Source organism: Lampetra fluviatilis, chromosome 39 (assembly GCF_964198595.1).
Source record: "Lampetra fluviatilis chromosome 39, kcLamFluv1.1, whole genome shotgun sequence".
Lineage (NCBI taxonomy): Eukaryota > Metazoa > Chordata > Hyperoartia > Petromyzontiformes > Petromyzontidae > Lampetra > Lampetra fluviatilis.
In genome coordinates, this window is record NC_136313.1 from 2,884,923 (window position 1) to 2,904,000 (window position 19,078).

The 19,078-nt window shown below is 52.8% G+C and overlaps 1 protein-coding gene across 2 annotated transcripts in view; it reads left to right on the forward strand.

Annotated features, from left to right (window-relative positions):
- The first annotated feature begins 13,842 nt into the window (after nt 1-13,842).
- LOC144945859 (uncharacterized) overlaps nt 13,843-19,078 on the forward strand; it is a 28,456-nt gene continuing 23,220 nt past the window's right edge. The window contains exon 1 of one of the 2 annotated variants that reach the window (XM_078874451.1): nt 13,843-14,369. In XM_078874451.1, the coding sequence (XP_078730577.1) occupies nt 14,175-14,369 (195 nt within the window). In that variant the 5' untranslated portion in view covers nt 13,843-14,174. Of the gene's footprint in view, nt 14,370-18,119; nt 18,430-19,078 lie in introns of those variants that run through there. The other variant, XM_078874453.1, reaches the window with a different exon arrangement.

A 19,078-nucleotide genomic window follows, 5' to 3' on the forward strand; every position in this document is an offset into this window, starting at 1 on the left:
GGGGAGAGGCTCTCGTGATCCAGAAGCGGATCGACGAAGAGGTGTCCGAAGAGGTTGTCCGGACGTTGCGCATGTCAGCAGGATGGAGGTGGCTGACGGATGATGACTGTGACGACGGTCACACCCGGGGTAAAACGGTGCAACCAAATTATCGAGGACTCGGAGACAAGATCGCCATTACATAACGTCAGAATAATAAAATATCTCTCTCGCGTCACGTCAATAACCCAAGGTTATCTCACAAGTTCCGCAGGCGGTTGGAGACGCCGTAATGCGAAATGGATTCGCGTGCACATATTTTTTTTTATTGGTCATTTGGGTTTAATGTGAAAATCGCTCACGGCTGCGAATATCGCACGAGCTGGGCTGAGGACACCAACGAGAGCCGAGGAGGGGACTCGTTGTTGTTGGGTTTTTTTTTTACGTGCAACTGGAAACACGAACATATTACGAATGACCCCGCGGGTTCCGTTGCTGCAGAGTGCGCGAGGCTGGGTGACGAGAGGCCTTGGTTTGACCACAGTCTAAAGAGCCCACCAGAACCACACACACCCTACACACACCACTAGCCAGGGCACACCACACTCGCAGTCGTTCTTTTGAACCAGGCGACCACTCAAGAGGCCAGGATGGAGTCTCATTCGCAACGGTGGTCGCCTGGGTCGTCGAATTTACAAAAAAAGCAAAACAAATGAAACGAAGGACAGAAATTATGCGAGTAGCAATCGTCACTAAAGCAATCGTCACTAAAACAATCGTCACTAAAACAAAAGCAGAGAGCAGATCGTTGCCAGTTCAAATCCAGCGTTGAGGGTTGGCTCAGCCCATCATTCCTTTAGGGGCGATAAAATAGGTACCAACTTAGTGGTACCCATAATTGTGACCCGCTCGGTGGTGGAAGTGCAACAGTCTGGCTCAGAGCAGAAGAGACGCGTGTCAACTCAACGTCCATTTGAGCGAGACATCTCTATGACTGAGTTTTTTTCTTTTGTAGTCATTTTTGTATTACTTTAGTATAAAAACATGTTTATTTTGAGTCATATGTAAATTTTTTCTGACTTTATGTGAACGAAAAGACACAAATTGGCCCGTTTTCTCTTTGAAAATAGGTCAATTTTAAAATCTAATTGTCCTGGTCACAAAAGCACAGTTTGTGGGGAATAATAGCCATTTTCTATACTTTTTAGGCGTAAGCAATTACGAAAGAACACTTACTACCCAGGAACAAATATTGTGTTACATAATGTTGTTATATTTGAGGATGGTGGGAGGTCGAGTGATGGCCTTGGGAGGTCTGATTTCAGCATTGTCTTGACCATGGCTGATATATGATGATGATGATGATATATTACTACTATAGTGATCCAATAATTTATGTTTGTTTGTCCCGCGCGTGACGTCACTCCACATGCCCCCCCCCCCACCCCCCCGTCATTAATATTCATAAGCAGGTGGATTTTTACACTCGCGCAGAAGGTCGAACAGAAATATATTTTTTCGCAAATTCGCTTTAAGTTTGACGTTCCTTCATTGAAAGCGAATCTAATAAATAATTCTACGCAGCAACAAAGTGGATTTGGTGTCTTTATTTATTTCTTCTGCGCTTGAGACAATAGGTAAGTCTCATTTATGCTTCTACATTATGGTAGAATCGACATTTCTCGGTGATTTTCCAGATATTGTATCGAATTCTATTTTATTTCAACCCCAGCGACCGAAAGCAGAAGAGCAGTGAATTTTAACAAATTGAAGGTCAGTTATATGCAGTGCTACAGTGACATGAAGTGAGGTGTTTTAAGACGTAGCTTTGTGCCAGATTCACTGCCATTAATACAGTGCTACAATGAACTGCAGTGAAGTGTTTGATGACATACTTTCGTGCGAGATTCACTTCCATTAAATTTACAGAAGATACAATTATACTCCGCTCAATTTTTTTTTGTTAATATTACAGCTTCCGTCCTAGGACGGGCAAAGAAGCTAGTGATGATATCATATGATGATGTTATATGATGTGATGTGATGATGTTATATGATGATATATAATGATGTTATATGATGATATAATTTGATGATGATGTTATATGATTATGTGATATAATGATATATGATATTATTTGATGATATATGATGATGTTATATGATGATGATATTATATATGATGATGTGATATGATAATGCTGATGTTTATGTGATGTCTACTGGCCGAGTCGCCCTTAAAAAAAGAGATTCTTAGCTCAATTGGCTTTACTCGGGAAATAAACTTATCGCGATTCTAATATCAAAAGGTGAAGAAATTTATATTTTGAACTCTCACAGCACCTTGTGTCAGAGAAAGATTCCGGAAGATGATTTCACAGAACTACTTCTGAAGTCACTTCAATCGACCCTTTTCATCCACACTCGCAACATATGTTTTATCCAGTGCCAAGAGTGTTTGTCTCATGACAAAAACTCTTTATTTTTGTTAATTCCTAGAGCCGGTATGAGCCAAATTGACAAACCAAATGTAATGCGATGGGTTTTTTGTGCATTCAATTGTGACCGGAACAAGAACTCATTAACCCAGGACACCCTTTGCGAATTGGACCGTGGTTAATGTCTTCATTAATGGGCACTTTGTCATCTCCTGGCGAAATAAAAGACGACTACCACCAAGCGCTCAACTTTAGCTCGGTCAGCCCAGGTCAACGCAGCCGGCACACCGCATCCAGTATACCTCTCGCGACGCGACGGCTACTGCAGTCTACGAATCAGTGAAAAAAAATTTAGCTCTGTACTTTATCACAGTAATCGAGTGAGGACACGGGTCTCATCACGGGTGACTGAAACAAGGTGTGAGTGGACTAGTGGCCACGGGAGGTAACGACAGGGGAGTCAGCCTACGGTGTGAGTGGACTAGTGGCCACGGGAGGTAATGACAAGAAAGTCATCCTACGGTGCGATTGGACTAGTGGCCACGGGAGGTAATGACAGGGGAGTCAGCCTACGGTGTGAGTGGACTAGTGGCCACAGGAGGTAATGACAGGGGAGTCAGCCTACGATGTGAGTGGACTAGTGGCCACGGGAGGTAATGACAGGGGAGTCAGCCTACGGTGTGAGTGGACTAGTGGCCACGGGAGGTAATGACAGGGGAGTCAGCCTACGGTGTGAGTGGACTAGTGGCCACGGGAGGTAATGACAGGGGAGTCAGCCTACGGTGTGAGTGGACTAGTGGCCACGGGTGGAAATGACAGGGGAGTCAGCCTACGCTGTGAGTGGACTAGTGGCCACGGGAGGTAATGACAGGGGAGTCAGCCTGCGGTGTGAGTGGACTAGTGGCCACGGGAGGTAACAACAGGGGAGCCTACGGTGTGAGTGGACTAGTGGCCACGGGAGGTAACGACAGGGGAGTCAGCCTACGGTGTGAGTGGACTAGTGGCCACGGGAGGTAATGACAAGGGAGTCAGCCTGTAGTACAAATGGACTGGTGGCTGCAGGAATGATCGAGAATAGGAGCGTGGCCAGGTGACGGAAGAGGACGGTGGAGTCTGCTGGTGGAGCAAGCGGTCTAGAACCGGCAAGAAAGTTCGGGAATGGGGGCGTGGCCTCGGACCGTATATAAGGGAGATGCGCGGGAGGCTCGGGTGTTCAAGCGTAAGCACGTGGCTCTTTAAAAAAAGAGACCATCTCAAGACAAGTGCGTCCGAGTCGTCTTTACACGTACATGCAATGCAGCACTATATTGAGTCATCGTGAGCATCATCATCATCATCGTCAGCTATGAACTATCCACAGTTGGATGAAGTTCTCCCCAAGCCAACACCATTGTATCGCGGTCTCGCGATGCAACAATCCATTTCGCTCCTGAGCAGAGGAATCGTCGCCCACTGATGGCACACCAATGCTCTTGCAAATGAGATTCATCTTGGTATCTTGAGCTTTCAACGAGTTGCAAATAAAAAAATACACTTGAAGCCGAAGCTTGAAATTGTTACTAATGCTACGTCTGAACCACGCGTCTCTTGATTTGCTAAGTTGTACCAACGTTTCGCGTAAATTTTAGGTTGTTCTGTTTGGTTTAACATCCGAAACCTTTTGCGCCGTGTGGATTTATTACAAGCGCACTGTCGCCTGCATTGAATTCCACTGCTCCCAGTTTTTGACTCAACGCGCCTTCACCCGGCTCTTAACGAGGTTGATGCGTCGTTCGTTAATGCGTCGTAATGACAACAACCCTGACCGTGCCTTGAGCACACGCTGGGATGCAGCATGGTGCGTGCTCTCGCTATTTCGCAGCTATATAATTACCGAAATGCTTCTTCGTCTGCCCGGCCTTTCACAATTCGACCACATTTCGTCAGCTCCGACTAGTTTCAATTCGGAAGCAGGAGTGCTCGCTCGCTCGCGCCCGTCGCTCAAGACACGTTGCTGCGCCTCTTAAACCGCTGCACGGGATTTCCTTTATAAATTGAACGTGTAAAAAAATCCTGATTTATGTTTTTACTGCGGTGAACTTCTTTCGCACCGTGCGTAGCCAAGCGTGCTCATCGGAGGTGCGGGGGAAGGACAATAAAGAGGGGTGACGAACTTGTAATGCCGTGCGTGGTCTAGAAGGAAGGCCGTGCGTGTTCTTGGTGTTTTATAATCAAAGGAAAGGCTGACACCGTGTGCTCCTGGTCGCACAGTGAGATCAGGGAATGCTGAACATTTGATGGTTCTTAGAAGTTGTGCGGTGATTCGCAGAAAGAAGGATACTGGGGTTGGATTGCCTGACTCGGGCTCCTTACTGTTTGGAGTTTGTATTCTGTCCCCATCTTCTGCATGGGTTTCCTATGCGTTCTCTGGTTTACATTGGGCACGGCTTTCCTTGGTAAATGAATAATTATATTTATTATCATCAGATATTTTAGAAGATGGTATCTTCCAGTCTTCAAATTGCTCCCCTTCCAGTGAATCCAAGCCAACCTAATTCCTGCGAGATGTTCTGGTTTCTTAACTCCCCATGATGAGTGTCAAGACTTGAATTAACGCAGGCAATAAGGCGTGATCCGTTTGAAGAAAAATGAATTGAAAATCAAAAATGTGCGCGCATAGTGGAAACATTTTACGCACGCGCCGATTAATAACGCCCCACTTTATTAAACTAGCGTGCAGTTGACGGACACCGTCGCGCCAATTGCAATCGGCGTGCTGAATGCACGTCACGTTACCACTCCGACACGTCTTCGGCGGCGTGCTGAATGCCGCCTTGGAAGCCCGGGACGTCGCGCGGTGTCGCGTGACTCCGAGTTGTGCGAACGGGGCTCGGGCCGGCGAGAGGAGGGGGGAGGGAAGGCGGAGGAGGAGAGGGAGGGAGGAGGGAGGAGGAAAGATGGAGGAGGAGAGGGAGGGAGGATGGGGGAGGGAGGCCGAGGAGGAGGAGGGGGGGAGAAGGAGGGGGGGGAAGGAGGCAGTAGAGAAGGAGGGAGCACCGAGGAAGAGGAGGGGGGAGGAGGAGGGGGGACGAGGGGGAGGGGGGGCGAGGGGGAGGCCGCCTGTCATGTGACGCGGCGTGGACTGCGGCCGCCCCGGCGCTCAAAACATGGAATGTAAATGAAGGCATTTTCGTAAAAAAATATATAAATATATAAACCGCGTTGTAAATAAGTCTTTGTTCTTGAACACTGTTGTTGAGAACACATCTCGTGGATGTTGTCACGGGGTACCCAACTCGGCCATCAGTGGGGGTGTCAAGGCACCGCCTGCCCCCCCACGCGACTCTCACGACCCCGACCCTTCCTTACCCACTGCCACCTCTCTCCTCCTGTCACCGAAACAACCCCTCGCTCTTTATGTTCGCCGCAATCGGCGCACTCGCAAGCGCCGAGCATTACGGCGCGATATGAATCTCCACGAGATGATGAGCGGTCGACGTCGTGTCTTCATTATGAAGCCAACACACAACACCTGTCCCACGTGACCCCGCGAACCCCGCTCGATTTAAATTGACGGCTTGCCAGGTTCGGCGCGTCCCCGGCCAATTTACCAGCACGCTGGGGGGGGGGGGGTGGTGGTCACTCGGATCGCCAGAGTCAATAACCACCTTCGCTCGTGTCCTCGTCGTCTTCGGCAGTTACCACCATTGGACGTCTGCGAGAAAGAGCTTCATAGCTCATCGGATTCCTCCGGTACAAATACGGATTCTGAGCGTCGTCAATCGGCTTCACGAGCATTTCGCGATCGGGGAATATTTCGCGTCGTTATTATTTACTTGCTACGACGCTCGGTTCTACCCCAGATAGCCCCACTGGGTCTCGCGTCTCTCTTTCGGCAGGATACCGTCCGGGTTTTTCACAGTCGGCCGGCAATGGATGCCGGTTGACCTGCCGTCGATGCAGCACGTGGTCCAACCGCGCTGAGCGGAAGTTGCGGGGAAAGGACAACGGCTTGCAATGATTGCTATGGGCGCCACGGTGGCTAGGAGATGTTAACCACCTCGCCTGGTATGCAGGAGGTCGTGGGTTCGATCCCAACCCTGACGCCTGCTGCTGTATATTTGGAGTGTGCGTGTTCTCTCTCTCATCATCATCATCACGGTGGCTAGGAGATGTTAACTACCTCGCCTGGTATGCAGGAGGTCGTGGGTTCGATCCCAACCCTGACGCCTGCTGCTGTATATTTGGAGTGTGCGTGTTCTCTCTCTCATCATCATCATCACGGTGGCTAGGAGATGTTAACTACCTCGCCTGGTATGCAGGAGGTCGTGGGTTCGATCCCAACCCTGACGCCTGCTGCTGTATATTTGGAGTGTGCGTGTTCTCTCTCTCATCATCATCATCACGGTGGCTAGGAGATGTTAACTACCTCGCCTGGTATACAGGAGGTCGTGGGTTCGATCCCAACCCTGACGCCTGCTGCTGTATATTTGGAGTGTGCGTGTTCTCTCTCTCATCATCATCATCACGGTGGCTAGGAGATGTTAACTACCTCGCCTGGTATGCAGGAGGTCGTGGGTTCGATCCCAACCCTGACGCCTGCTGCTGTATATTTGGAGTGTGCGTGTTCTCTCTCTCATCATCATCACGGTGGCTAGGAGATGTTAACCACCTCGCCTGGTATGCAGGAGGTCGTGGGTTCGATCCCAACCCTGACGCCTGCTGCTGTATATTTGGAGTGTGCGTGTTCTCTCTCTCATCATCATCACGGTGGCTAGAAGATGTTAACTACCTCGCCTGGTGTACAGGAAGTCGTGGGTACGATCCCGGCCCTGACGCCTGCTGCTGTATATTAGGAGTTTGCGTGTCTCTCTCATCATCATCATCACGGTGGCTAGGAGATGTTGACTACCTCGCCTGGTATACAGGAAGTCATGGGTTCGATTCCAACCCTGACGCCTGCTGCTGTATATTAGGAGTTTGCGTGTCTCTCTCATCATCATCATCACGGTGGCTAGGAGATGTTAACTACCTCGCCTGGTGTACAGGAGGTCGTGGGTTCGATCCCGGCCCTGACGCCTGCTGCTGTATATTAGGAGTTTGCGTGTCTCTCTCATCATCATCATCACGGTGGCTAGGAGATGTTGACTACCTCGCCTGGTATACAGGAAGTCATGGGTTCGATTCCAACCCTGACGCCTGCTGCTGTATATTTGGAGTTTGCGTGTTCTCTCTCCCAGCGGTCTCGTGGCTTTTTCTCCAGGTCCTCTTCGGGTCCCCCCCCCCCCCCTCGACATTCAGAAACGTGCGTTTAGTGCATTTGGCTGCTATCAATGTCCACATGGTAAGCCACTTTGCTGAGCGATCAATTGGGGCTAGGTCACTTCTGAATGAGAGTTGTCTAGCTCAGTGGGCCTGACCAGGTAAAATAAAACTCAGCTTAGTTCAGGAGCGTAATCCCAATCGAGTCAGTTACGTTTTTGTTTGTGTACAAAGTTTTGCCAATTTGGACCAAGGCGCAAAATGGCACACTCTTGCGAAAGACGTCACGTGATCTTTACCGTGCACAGTGAGGCACGCTGTGCGTAGTATTTCGATGGCCAATACGCGTGCAGGAGTCACCGGGGCGGCCGCTGGATTCGAACCGTGAACTTCTACAACAAGCAGTGAACGCGCCACCGCTGGTCCATATCACCACCACGTGGTGCCCTGCCCTCGCACTGCTCCACTGTGGGATTCACGATCATCATCATCATCGCTTGGTGATCGCAACGTTGATCGTGACGCATGTTGCTGGCCGCTTAACGTGTTTACACCTGTGTTTAGAAATAATGTTGATATTTTTGTTTAAAAAAATAAGTGTACAGTATTATTGAATAACCGTTTGCCAATTCTCTTCCTCTTCCCTGACCTCGCCCCTCCACTCGTACCCGTCCCTCCCCTGCCCTTTCGTGACCTCTAGGCACATTCTCTACCGGTGTCACTCATTCCCCAGCCCTTGCAAATCCTGCCATTCAAATAATTGTTTTGTCCCCGTTTTTTTTTACTGTATTATATAGCGTCTCGCGTAAAGGCGCTCTAAAAATGTTAAATAAGATAATGTTTGAAATTCGCATGAACCTCTCCTGTATGTATAATCGTGCGTGCAGCAACTAAAACCTGAACTTTGAGAGGACACTCCAATCCGCTTTGCGTTGCGTTCAGCATCGGAGTTTCACTTTTTCATAACCCCCTGTTCGGTACGAACCTTTGGGCACAGGTGATAGGTAGAGAGGCAACCAACGTTCCTTCCCCTGGGGGCGGAGGGGGGAGCTGGGAGTACGCGCGGACAAATAGTCGGCAGAACCAATATTTCCTTCCCTCCAAAGCGCGGGAGGAACATGGGATTTGTGCAACCCCCATTACCAAAGCAGCGGCCACAACGTGCGGGAAAGGTCACTCGAGGTCACCTTACATCGACCACTCAACAACTGTTTAACTCGGCGTGCGGGAGGGGGTGGGTCGTGGGGGATGGACGGGGAGAGTGGGTGGAGGTAGCGTCGTCAGAAGGGAATATGAAACTAAAAAACTATTATTTTATTTTACCAGGTAAGGCCCCCACTGAGCTGTGTAGCTCTTTTTTTAGAAGCGACCTGGCCACAAATGATAAGCTCAACGAAGTGGCCCATCACGTGGACATTTATAGCTGCAAAATATTGTACTCTCAGCGCATGTTGAGTCTAAATGTGGAGAGGAAACTCGGAGGATCCGGAGAAAATTCCACGCAACCACGGGGAGAACATGCAAACTCCACACATAGTACACAGGCGTCAGGGTCGGGATGGAACCTACGACTTCCTGTATACCAGGCGAGGTAGTTAACATCTCGCCACCGTGGCGCCCCAATTCTGTTGCTGCGCTTACCACGCACCCCGCTCGTTGTCTCTTCGCAATCCCCCCACCCACCTACCCCCCCACCCACCTACCCCCCCACCCACCTACCCCCCCACCCACCTTCCCCACCCACCCAGCTACCCCTCCCCACCCATCTACCAATCCCCACCCACCTACCCTCCCATACCCACCCACCTCCTCCCCCCACCCACCCAGCTACTCCTCCCCACTCACCTACCAATCCCCACCAACCCCCCCCCACCCACCTACCCCCCCCCCCCCCACCCACCCCCCCCCCCCACACCTAACCCCCCCACACCTAACCCCCCCCACCCACCTACCTACCCCCCCCCACCCACCTACCCACCCACCTACCCCCCCACACCTAACCCCCCCCCACCCACCTACCCCCCCACACCTAACCCCCCCCCACCCACCTACCCCCCCCCACTCAGCTACCCCCCCACCCACCTACCAATCGCCACCCACACCCCACCCACTCACCCACCCCTCACCCCCCCCACCCACCCCCCACCCTCCCCACCCACCCCCACCCCCCCCACCCCACGCGGCCCCGCCGGTGAGCAAACGACCTCCAGAAATGTGTGACATTGTCTTTGTCCCAAGGACGTGGAATTCCTGTGTCCAGCCAGGCACTGCGAGATGTCAAGGTCACGTCCCTTTGTCCTTGATCACACACAGGAGGACCCCCCACCTCCTCCTCTTCCGCTCCCCCACCCCCTCCGCTCCCCACGCGCTAATTTACGGGGGGCACTCCGTCGCTCTCGCTGTGAAGTTGAGGCTAAAAAAATAAATAAAGCTACAAACGGTACTGTACGTCCTTTTGTGAATTCCCCAGAGACGCAGTAACAGGTTTAACTCGAAACTGAAAGAGTGAATGCCGAGATGGAATCTGTCATTTTCATCGACAGCAGCAACAGCAGCAGCAAAAGTGCAAATATCATCAGCTGTCACGTGAGCAAGCAGCAGCGTCATCATCAGCAGCATCATCATCAGCAGCAGCAGCATCATCATCATCATCATCAGCAGCAGCATCGACATCACTGAAACGATGAAAGACAACAAGCTGCATCCTCACTGTCATTATCCTCATCGTGATCGTCATGTTCCCCGATTCATGATTATTATTTCCCACCATTTACATCACCATTGCGCTGTAGGCACCGTGGCATCAGGAGAACACATTTCCCACGCCACGCTCGCGAAGAGGTCCACGAGTTTCGATTTAAAGCGTTCGTGACTGCAGGGATTCATCTTCTTGGTTCTTTCGGTAAAGTCACGTAGAATGGAAACAATAAAAATAATAAAATAAAACATAATAAAATAATTCTCACGACGTTTCGGCCACAACGCAAGCAGCCGTCATCAGGTGAAGACCAGGTCTGTGGCCGAAACGTCGTGATAATTATTTTATTATGTTTTATTTTATTATTTTTATTGTTTCCATTCTACGTGACTTTACCGAAAGAACCAAGAAGAAGGTCCGCGAGTGCTTGGGACATCGCTCACCGCCGATCTTTACTCACGGCCCGGGGAACGAAACTCCGTTCGCCGGCTTCTCAGCTCAGCTCGTGCCGTCACCAAAACCACCCCCCCCCCCCTATTGTCATCAACATCGGCATCAGCTCCCATCGCCTTGAATGACGTCGATGATGCACTTCCCCGGTGCACCGCTACTGTGGCACCAGCGGGGGGGGGAAGGGGGTTTGTTGCACGCAGGAATGCAGCGTAAAAAGGTCAAGATGTCAAATCGTGCAAGACTTTTATTTTGATAGAACGCTGCCCTCGCGAGGTTTATTGGGAGATGGATGCAAACGCTGACACACACTGACGCCGATACACACTGGCACACACGTACACTCTCTCACACATTGATACAAAACAAAACAAAGATCCCGTTATAGCCTTCACAGACTTTCGGGGACAAGTGCCGTTAGCGAGCACGGTGCTGTTAGCCAGCACCACGCCCGAACCGCCTTTGTCTCCCCAGCGGCGATGTGTATACACTGCACCAGGTACTCATTCGAACCTGGGTCTACCTCGGGTGTGCCCAGGACCGATTCAGGTAATCGCCACGGGTGTTGGCCATGGGCGGTAATAAAACTCGGGTCGCCGGGTTCGTAGCACAGCGCGCTAAGCACTGCGCCACCGTTCCCCACATTGACACGCAGATGACACGCAGATGGACACATGCACACGAGCGAGTGACGTGGCTTAGCCGCAGCGCTTTCCCCGCTTGTTGCAAAAGTCGCGGTTCGAATTCCAGCGGACGCCCTGGTTATTACTGCGGGCGCAACAACCTGAAATAATGCTCCGTGCCGTCTGTTCGACAGCGCGCGTCCAGGATCCTATGCTGTCATCCGCAAAAGTAGGCCGATGTGTGCCCACGTCATGGCCAGATTCTAAAATTACTCGCAAATCTCTCAATTGGATGTATTACATCGCAATCATCGCCCCCGCGACACACGCATGCCCCAGGTCACGTGTTGTAAATTACACTTTTCTTTGTCTCTCGGTTTCTCAGCTGGGCTAACAACACAAACTTGAAACTGACAAACGCACTAACACACACTGATACATTTATATGCGCACATATAGACACAGTGACACGCAGACACACACACACACACACGGAGACACAGAGCTCCCCCTTGAAGCCGTATAGATCCCATATCGATCCCATATAGATCCCATGTAGATCGATGGGCAAGTGCTGTGAGCAAGCCCCTATGCAGCACACACACGGACGGACGCACACAGCAGCCACCACTCACCAGCGAGTGGGGACGACGTCACCACAGCGACTGTGCCAAGCTAGGTGCACGCGAAGTGTCGAAGGAGATCACGGGGTAGACACGTGAATTATGGGGTTAACTGATTGACAAAGATCCCCCGTATAGCCTTAACAGACTGTAGGGACAAGTGCTGTTAGCGAGGGGTGGGTGGCCAGCACCACGCCCGACCGCCTTTGTCTCCCCAGTGGCGATGTTTACACACCGCACCAGGTACTCATTTGAGGCTGAGTCGACCTAGGGGAGGCCCAGGACCGGTTCAGATAATCGTCGCTGGTGTTGGCCGTGAGCGGGAATCGAACCCGGGTCGCCAGGTTAATAGCGCAGCGCGCTAACCGCTACACTAAGACACACACACACATCACAATAACGTAACACAAATGCAAACAAAGACAAGGATCCCCCGTATAGCCTCAGCAGACTGTTGGGGCAAGTGCTGTTAGCGAGCACCTATGAAGGCCGGCACGGCACACGAGAGGGTGGGTGCCCAGCAATACGCCCGGCCGCCTTTGTCTCCCCAGTGCTCACGTTTACACACCGCGCCAGGTACAGTACTAATTTAAGGCTGAGTCAACCTATGGGAGGCCCGGGACCGGTTCAGATATCCATCCCCTATGTTGGCCCGTAATGGGGGTTCGTTGCGCGGTGCGTTAACCACTGCGCCACCGCTCCCCCGTACGTACACACACAACACGCACGCCGAGTGACGACCCCTCCGTGTTGCTGTGTGAGCAGGAGACCAGGCCACCTGAGTTCGATTCCCGCTCACGGCCAAACGCCGGTGACGATTGTCTGAACCGGTCCTGGGCCTCGCCTAGGTCGACTCAGCCTCAAATGAGTAACGCCGCTAGGGAGACAAAGGCGGCCGGGCGTGGTGCCGGCCACCCACCCCCCTCGTGTGCTGTGCCGGCCTTAACAGATGCTCGCTAACAGCACTTGCCCCAACAGTCTGTTGAGGCTATACGTGGGACCTTTGTCTTTTTCATATGCGCTCGCTATTACGGCACTTGCCATAACAGCCTGTAAAGCCTATCGGGGGGATCTTTGTCTTTATCCTTTAGTTGTGAGTGTGCGGGAGTTCTACGTCTTTGTCTGTGTGTCTTCGTGTGCATCTGTGTGTTGGTGTGTATACTGTATCGGTGTATTTGTGTGTGTCAGTGGGCATTTGTGTACGCGCTGCGCTATGCATACGAACCCGGCGAACCGAGTTCGATTCCTGCTCACGGCCAACACCGGTGACGATTATTATCAGAACAGATCCTGGGCCACGCCCCGGTCGACTCAGCCTCAAATGAGTACCTGGTGCGGTGTGTAAACCTCGCCACTGGGGAGACAAAGGCGGTCGGGCGTGGCGCTAGCCACAACAAAATCATCCCGTGTCGTCCTTCATGGGTGCTCGCATAACAGCACTTGGCCCAACAGTCTGGTGAGGCTACAGGGGGGGGGGTGCGTCTTTGTCTTTGTCTGAGTGGTCTCCATGTGTCCCTCTCTGTGTGTCTGCGTTGTCTCCGTGTTTGTCTTCGCTTGGATGCTGAGGTCTCACTTAAAACCCGCTGAACCAACACCCACCGGGCTCTGTCCCCGTGAAACCGCGAGCTTTGGCCGCGCACTTCGCGCGCACCTCGGCAAGTGTGAACCTAGCCTGGCACGGCAGCCGCCGTGACGCCACGGCCAATTAGTCTCGCACGACGGCCGCCCGCTTGTCTTTGCGTGTCCGTGTGTCGGCCACCGTGTCCCTGAGGATGTGAAGAGGAGGAGGAGTTGGAGTTGGAGGAGGAGGGAGCTGTGCAGTGATGGATGGGGCTGTCGCGCTGCGCCAGTGCAGTGCGCTCTGCGCTGCTGCTTGTGATCGCATCCCCACAATGCAGCGAGGAGTCGGTGCTTCCCTCTCCTGCTCCTGCTGCTCCTCGTGCTGCTCCTCGTGCTGCCCTTCCTCGTTCGCTCCTTCACCACCACCACCACCGCCGCCGCTCTCCTCTTTCACCAAATCCAGAAGAGCAACAGCAGCAGCAGCAACATTTCCCCGTGGTCTGACGATGGTGGGTGGAGGAGTAAGCGGAGTGGGACTGTGGCACCCAGCCCGCACCTACCCATGCCGCCTTTGAGCGGCGGTCCGGCCAGCGAGGCTCGCCTCGCCCGACCTCCTGGCGGGGCGCGTCTGCACCTGCTGCTGGGAGCCGCGCAGATCGGGCTGGGCGCCCTGAACGTCGCCACCAGCCTCGCAGCGCTCACCCTCGCCGCGTCCGCCGGGGTCCGTCACTCGTGCCCCTTCTGGGCTGGACTCTGCGTGAGTAGAGCGGCGTGTCTGTCTGTGTGTCTGTCTGTCTGTGTCTCTGCGTGTGTGTCTCTTTCTGTGTGGGGAGCGGTGGTGTAGCGGTTAGCGCTACGCTGCGCTACGAACCTGGCGAGCCGAGTTCGATTCCCGCTCACGGCCAAAATCGGTGACGATTTATCTGAACCGGTTCTGGGCCTCCCCTAGGTCGACTCAGCCTCACATGAGTACCCGGTGCGATGTGTAAACATCGCCACTGGGGAAACAAAGGCGGCCGGGCGTGGTGCTGGCAACCCACCCCTCGTGTGCCGTTCTGGCCTTCGCAGGTGCTCGCTAACAGCACTTGCCCCAACAGTCTGTTACAGGCTATACGGGGGGTCTTTGTCTTTGTCCATCACTGCATAGGTCCACCACTCGTGCCCGTTCTGTGCTGCACTCCGCGTGAGTCGAGCGGCGTCTGCGTCCATCTCCGCATAGGTGCTACTCGCTCTCAGCACTTGCCCCAACAGTCTCTTAAGGCTATACGGGGGATCGTTGCCTTTATCTATCTTTCGCCTGCACAACTCTCCCTTGTCTCTCTTTGTCCTGCCTGTCTCCCGTCTCTCACTCGTACCTCTGTGTGTGTGTCTCTCCTTGCGCGCTCTATCCCCTCTCTCTGTATCTCATCGAGTCATCCCACTGTGTGGGGGTTCGAGGGGGGGTCTCACTCACTCAATCACCGACAAAGGCGAGTGTTGATAGCCTCACTCAGTAGGGGTGAGCGTCTCTGGACGCGCGCGTTTCGCTTTGAAGCGCGGCTCATAGTCAGCGCAGCGGGTCCAGCATGCGTGCTGTGATACTGGCAGGAACCTCCTGGTTACACCAGCCCACAGGGGATTATTGTGTCCGTCGTGCAGGGAGGGGCTGGGTGGGGAGGGAGGGGCTGGGTGTGGAGGGGATGGTGGGGAGGGTGGGGCTGGGTGGGAAGGGTGGGGAGGGGCTGGGTGGGGAGGGTGGGGAGGGGCTGGGTGGAGAGGGTGGGGCTGGGTGGGGAGGGGAGGGTGGGGAAGGGCTGGGTGGGGAAGGTGGGGAGGGGCTGGGTGGAAAGGGTGGGGAGGGGCTGGGTGGGGAGGGTGGGGCTGGGAGGGGTGGGGCTGGGTGGGGAGGGGCTGGGTGGGGAGGGTGGGGCTGGGTGGGGAGGGGAGGGTGGAGAGGGGCTGAGTGGGGAGGCTGGGGCTAGGAGGGGTGGGGCTGGGTAGGGAGGGGCTGGTCACCCCGTGGTGCCCAACGTTTAACCTACTCACGCCGGCTTGTGCCCGCCCTCACAGTCGGCCATATTTGCGGAATACACCACGCCGCCGTTGACCCTGGCCATTGACCAAGCAACCCAACGTTCCTACCAGCTCCCTCCGCAGGAATGTGTTGACTACCCTAGGCTCACGTGCCAACTTGTGCAGCAATCTACCGGCGACTCTGACATATCCGGTGAGAAAACGAGTCCTGGATTCTTCGGGCGATTGCGATGCCGTGAATGACGTTGGAGTGCAGATATATATATCTTGCGTGGTTTGGGTAGTCTCACGTGCTCTCGTTAGTGTGGCCACGTTGTGTGTCATTGACCCAGGAAAGTCTCGTTCAGTCTGTAATCAGGGACGTGCGGTCAGGGGAGGCAGGGGAAGCAAAGCCTCACCTGCCATACTCCAATGAAAAATAGCTGTTACAAAAAGTAAAAAAAAATCGAATAGATAAATATTAACATTTTCCCGCTAATCCGTGTTATAAATGTCATTTCTGTACGATTCCAATCATTTTTATAGTCAAAATCGCCAAATTTGCACAGCTCCGCTGCAAATACAGGAAGATACGAGAGGTGAGGCAGCGACGAGCTCAGCCTCCCCTTCGATTGCGCAACCCCTCAGTAACTGGATGGAGCGCGGGCAATAAGCGCGTGCCTGTTACTATCTCAGTATGTCACCAATGTAATGTTTGTAGACCCCTTCATTTAATGTCCTCGCCTTCCATACTCCAGGTAACTTATTTCACGTACGTGTATAAAGATATTTAGGCACGCTGGTCTGGTCATGAAACTGCAATGAAAAAGCACCAGGGGAGGCAGCTATCACATCTGCCTCACTGAGGGGGGCGTGTTAGACACGCCCCCCTCCGTGAGGACACGCCCCCTCACGTGCGCGGAAATTGCAGAACCCGGAGAAAACCCACTCTGCATAGGGGGCGTGGAGTCGGGGGGTGGGTAACGTTCAAATGTCTGCACACAGATGGATTCAGGAATCCATTTCTCTACTGCCATCTAGCGAACACCCCGCGGCACGAGCCGCTACAGTGGCACTCCCTGGCGGTGCTCCCATGCTAGTAACTGGCCAGGTTTCAGCCCTGCTTGGCTTTCACGATCTTTGAAATCAATCAAAACGAAATCAGGCACCATCAACATAGCCCCATTGATTTCTGATCATCATCATGTGGACTAGTGGACACAACCTACGCGCCCGTGGCTCGCGTAATGATTGTTGTGTACACGTGTGTGTCTGTGGTGGGGAGCGGTGGTGAAGCGGTTAGCGCGCTGCGCTATGAACCCGGCGAACCGGGTTCGATTCCAGCTCACGGCCAACACACACTGGCGATTATCTGAAACGGTCCCAGGCCTCCCCTAGGTCGACTCAGCCTCAAATGAGGACATGGTGCGGTGTGTAAACATCGTCATTTGGGGAGACAAAGGTGGTCGGGCGTGGTGCTGGCCACCCACCCCCTCGTGTACCGTTCCGGCCTTCATAGGTGCTCGCTAACAGCACTTGCCCCTACAGTATGTTAAGGCTATACGGAGGGGGAGCTTTGTCTTTGTGCCACGAGTGGACGTACATACAGTGGCCGTCACTCTAAGCATGATTTTTTCAATCTCTTCCACCATCGATCACAGATAATCTGCATAATGGTAATTACCGACATCGGCTGATTGATTGAGCTGCTGTCTGAAGCGTGCACGTGGCATCAGTTTCCATACATTTCTGCTCGTTTTCTCCTCTGTGCCGTGAGCGCTCGCCGATTGTTATCATCGGCCACGAGTGATGAAGCCCCAGCATCAATGTTTCCCACATTTTGACGTAAATAGCCACGGAGATTGCTGGGCGTCTCGAACAAAAAAAATAGTTTGCTTAATTACCCGAAACTCCTGTATATAGCGTCCATTAACTTTGCTTATGAATACATCAATAATGCGAATTCAACGAGCACAACTCGTTAATATTTAAACGCGGATCGTTACATTTTTAACACACGGGACCAGGCCAGGGATGCACAGATAGCGGGCACAGATACGCACCAACATAAACAACAACAACAACTTGGCTCCACGCTCCATAAAGGTGTGGTGGATTGGTGTTTTAAACCAACACACATTTCGATATGTGATGCTCTCACCAGCTTTGCAATTTGTTTCATACCGTAATTATTTTAATTACGCAGCGCACAGATGTAGATTTTTTTTGGGTTGTTACCTTCCCGGAATGGTTTGCACCGCAGCCAGTCAATTAGCAGGTCCGCGTGCGTTTTTTATTCTTCTATAAATTGTTAAAGTGCGGGTAACTCCTTCGTGTTCCGTAGACGTCTGGCTTCGGTGGAAGAGTCGGCCACATACTCACCTCTAGTGGAGGGCCCTTGTTCCTTTACCGAATTGCCTGGCAACGACCTTTCAGTCAGTTCACGCGTGCGGTCATTCAGATTCATGGGCCGTAATTTTAGACCCCCTCGAGGCCACACAATGCATGGCCGGGTCATATATTCTCCCCACAGTTTGCCCTAAGAGGTCCCCTGCCACGGCTATTACCTGCTGACAATGCATTTCTCGGCAAGGTGTTTGTTACAGATAACAGCGGAAGATTGTTTACAGCCCACAACGAGGTCTCGGCTGTTTCTGGGCGTCGAGCAGTCGGCGTCGTCGCCATGATCATCAACATCACCACAATCGGCCACGATCAATCCGTGGTCGGATGACGGCCTTCCCCAAAGCCGTCACCAACGGTCTCCAATCCACCCGGCATTTGCACACGGGCCAAACATTCATCGCTCCATCTCCGCGGTGAACGTGAGCTCGGGGGGGGGGGGGGGCGGGAGGGGGTGTGTGCAGGCCCTTCGTTGGCGACATGGGCAGTGAATTTGTTAAATTTTCGCGTCGGCCCACCGCACTTGGTCGTGACCGCGCTGATTACGTATTTCACGCTGACCCACACAACCCAGCGCTGGGGTTAGCAGCCCCATTACGAACGGGAGAGAAACATGTTAAAAAGCCTCGTGGGAACAAAACAAAACAAAAGGCCAGAATACAAGACTTGTGTAGAAGAAAAATCAATACATGTTCGGTTTGATCGTGCCAATGTCAGAGTCCATCAATCTTGGCGTCTTTGCATATCAATGTTCACTGACTAACTCGCTTGTGTGTGTTCGTGCATGTGTGTGTGTGTGTGCGTGTGTGCGTGCTTGTACGTGTGTGTACGCCTGTGTGTGCGTGCGTGTGTGTGTGCGTGCACATGTGTGTGCGTGCGTGCATATGCGTGTACGCCTGTGTGTGCGTGCGTGCGTGTGTGTGTGCGTGCACATGTGTGTGCGTGCATATGCGTGTACGCCTGTGTGTGCGTGCGTGCGTGTGTGCGTGCACATGTGTGTGCGTGCGTGCATATGCGTGTACGCCTGTGTGTGCGTGCGTGTGTGTGTGAGTGCACATGTGTGTGCGTGCG